Below are 3,709 nucleotides of genomic sequence, written 5' to 3' on the forward strand. Positions count from 1 at the left end.
TTTCGCTTTGATTTGCTTTACTTTTCTATGTATGTTTTTTAGATGGTTTACTGCTGAAATCGTTCTGTTTATAAAAAGGGTTGAGGAGGGTTGAGGTAATTCGTCTCATCCCAACAGAGAAGTAGGGAAGTTCATCGGCAACCAGTTCTTGAAGTGGTAGTTGGTGACGTAATCTGGCTGGAGCCCGGAGATTGTGTCCCTGCCGATGGGCTGCTGATCGACGCCCGCGATTCTTTAAAGCTGGACGATGATCAGTGTGATGGGTACCGGAATCACCCATCTTTATTCGCGGGTGCAAAGGTGTGTAACAATAACAGAATTCTTAAATCAGAAAGTGCCATTGGGCGCAGAGACATCCCCACACACTCAGTATTCATTGCCATAAGATCATATTTATTTGGAAGCAGATAATTTTCTGATTTTGAGGTCATGACTAATTTATTTTATTTATCGTTTCAAGGTGGTGGAAGGGAACTGCCGGATGCTGGTGACATCAGTTGGGAAGAACACAGAGAAGAGCAAGCTGACAAAATCACTGAGTTTTGGCCATCAAGACGAGCCATCCAAACTGGAGATTTCCATTGGAAAGATGAGCTCTCGCTTGGAAATGGTCTGGTTGATTGCCTTACTGCTTTATCTCGCAGTGCAAGCAATGAAATGCTTTGTCTGGGGATCTTTCAAATGCGATAAGGATCACAATCCCGATCCCATAGATGTGAAGGGCACAGTCGAGGAGATAATGGAGGAGTTCACAAAACTAATGATGAAGCAAGGGTTCAGGTTTTATCGCTAGGCTGCAATGATTTGCTTATTGATCTTTTCTTCGAGAGATGGGTTGCCTTGGGGAATCTCTCTCTCTTTAGCTTATGCAGCAAGGAAACTAATGGAGCTGTATCAAGCCAAAGTCCAAAAACTTGCAGCTTCTGCAACACTGGGCTTGATCACCACCGTTTTCTTGGGAAAAACCAGTGATTTAGTGAAATTGAATATGGAAGCACGTAAAGAATATGGCATAGATATCAAACTGGTTGTAGATGATGATCTGAACACTGCAACTTTCATGGTCAACGACTCTGGAATTCTCATGGAAGATGGAATTGTGATCGATAAAGCATCAGAATTTCGAAACCTCTCCGAAAAAGACCAATTAAACATGGAGGATCGGATCCGTGTAATGGCCGGCTCCTCCCCGTCCGATAAGCTACTGTTGTTGCAGCGCCTGAAAAAGAAAGGCCAAGTCGTTGCTGTTGTCGGAGCCTCTTCGAGGGACTCTCCGGTGCTAGAAGAAGCAGATTTAGGGTATTCAGTGGGAGAATTGGCCAAGGAGGCCTCCGATGTCATCATAATGGGCCAGAAATCTATCACTAATATCTTCCCCATTTTAGGATTTGGAAGGTGTGTCTGCAACAACATCCAAAAGTTTGTTCAGTTGCAGCTCACTCTCAATATTTCTGCCTTCACCATAAACTACATTCTTCTACTTTCCATCATGCCGGAGCCAATTGGGCTTTTGGAGCTCTTGTGGGTTAACTTACTTATGGACATTTTTGGTGTCTTGGCTCTAGCACAACCACCACCAATTACAGAGATTGCAATGGACCCACCAAAATTTGGTGAAAAGGGATTTCAATATTTAACCAAGACGGTGTGGAGAAACATAGTTGCTCAAGCTTGCTACCAAGTCACTGTTGTATTGATCCTTTATTTCAAGGGGAAATGGATTCTGGGCACAAATCAAAAGGTCTTGGAAGCCATGATCTTCAACTGTTATGTGAGCTGTCAGGTCACTGTGTTGATCAATGCTAGAGGAATCCAATATGGAAGAATGGAAAATAACATGTTTTGGGTCCTTGTTGCGGCCATTGTTATCCTGCAAGTAGCATTCATGGAGATTATGGCGGTTCTCTCTCCGGTGGGAAGGTTGGATCTCAAACAATGGGCTCTCTGTGTGGGAATTGCAGTGTTCTCTTTCCCCCTTGGATGGGTTGCCAAATAGAAGGGCTTCATCATGCGCAGCAGATGACGACGACGACAACGATGTGGGTTTCTAAATATGATATGTATATGACCATGTATGCCATACATAAATAATGATGATGATGATGATGATATAGGGTTTCCAAATATGATATTTACAAAACAATGCTTGTTGTCTTTTTTTTCCTTTGTGATTATGGATATATAATATAAGTTTATATGATGTTGTGTAATGTTATTTTAGAGATGATAGTGATGATGATATATATAGGGTTTCCAAATATGATATGTATATGACCATGTATGCCATACATAAATAATGATGATGATGATGATATAGGGTTTCCAAATATGATATTTACAAAACAATGCTTGTTGTCTTTTTTTTTCCTTTGTGATTATGGATATATAATATAAGTTTATATGATGTTGTGTAATGTTATTTTAGAGATGATAGTGATGATGATATAGGGTTTCCAAATATGATATGTACAAACTATATGTATTTGGATGTTTGCTTATTTTTGTAATTTGGATGAATAGGTTTGTATCGAAGATATGAAATGCATTTTTGCATAAAGTTTCTTATTCATGAATCTATTAAAGCTAGCGATAGTCTATCAAGTTTTATTTTTCCCTGCTTAAAAGTCAAAAAAGTTGTCTATCATGGACATCCCAAGTGTGACAACTCCAATGGGAAAAACAACAAACAAAAACTACATTAGCAACTTTCATACAATTATTGAAGAACAAAAAAGGGTCACCTAATCTGAACACGTAAATTCTGTCATATTAATTAATAGTTGCAACTTTAAAGATGCTACTATCTTCTCTAGAGGCAAGAGTCCAAACATCTACAGGTCTGAAACCCTATTTTTTTCCAACTTTAAAGATGCTACTACCTTTTCTGGAGGTGCTATAAATTTTAAAACCATCAAAACTACATTAAGAAAGACTTAACCCCAAAATAAAGTTCCCAACCTTTATTAGTCAGTCATTGAGTATGGATAGGATTGCAGTGCACTTTGCTCAACAATTACTGATGAACAATTTACGTTAGTATTAATTAACAAGTTCACTATATATATATTTCATAATATTATTTGAGAAGAAGATGATGTGGGGATCAGCCAAGAGACCATTTAATCTTGAAATAGAAGAGATTAAAAACCCAAAAGGCTTTGGGCCTTACTTTTGAATCATTTTCACCAAAGATTTCCCCCAACGATTTTCTCAATCACATCTTCTAGGGTTACTATCTGTTAATTTCATCCATGTAATACAAGAAGAAATGATCGAGTGTTTTAAAAATAGAAATAAAAAACTGCAACCATAAGAATGCATGAATAAGTGATATATAAAAGGCTGAACAGAATAATATATGTAAGCTGCAATATTCATGTGGTGCTGGAAATCAACTAAAACGAGGTTCACTCAAAATCATATATATTATGCTGTATACACATACACCAAACTGTTCTGCATCATTAATATATAGCATATTTTACTTTATGCATCCTCTTTTGTCGACCTTTGCGGCCTTCATGGCATTATATCCCATTACCGAATTTGGGATATAAGCCGACAAACCCCTGATGACTATTATACCTAACCTAGCCCCACACCTAAATGCCATAAATTAGTTTTTAGCCATAAAGACGACGAGTGTTGACTTTATATTATAAATAAATTCAAATTACATTGGTAGTCATTGTTAATTTTTTTTTTATCA

General features: G+C 37.8%; 1 protein-coding gene across 1 annotated transcript; it reads left to right on the forward strand.

The window, feature by feature from the left end:
- Nucleotides 1-883: 883 nt before the first annotated feature.
- Nucleotides 884-1,996, forward strand: LOC127792307 (calcium-transporting ATPase 7, plasma membrane-type-like). The gene has a single exon (XM_052322761.1). The coding sequence runs from the start codon at nucleotides 884-886 to the stop codon at nucleotides 1,994-1,996; it is 1,113 nt and encodes a 370-aa protein (XP_052178721.1).
- Nucleotides 1,997-3,709: the final 1,713 nt, after the last annotated feature.

The sequence above is a fragment of the Diospyros lotus genome, chromosome 15, assembly GCF_014633365.1.
Source record: "Diospyros lotus cultivar Yz01 chromosome 15, ASM1463336v1, whole genome shotgun sequence".
Taxonomy (NCBI): domain Eukaryota; kingdom Viridiplantae; phylum Streptophyta; class Magnoliopsida; order Ericales; family Ebenaceae; genus Diospyros; species Diospyros lotus.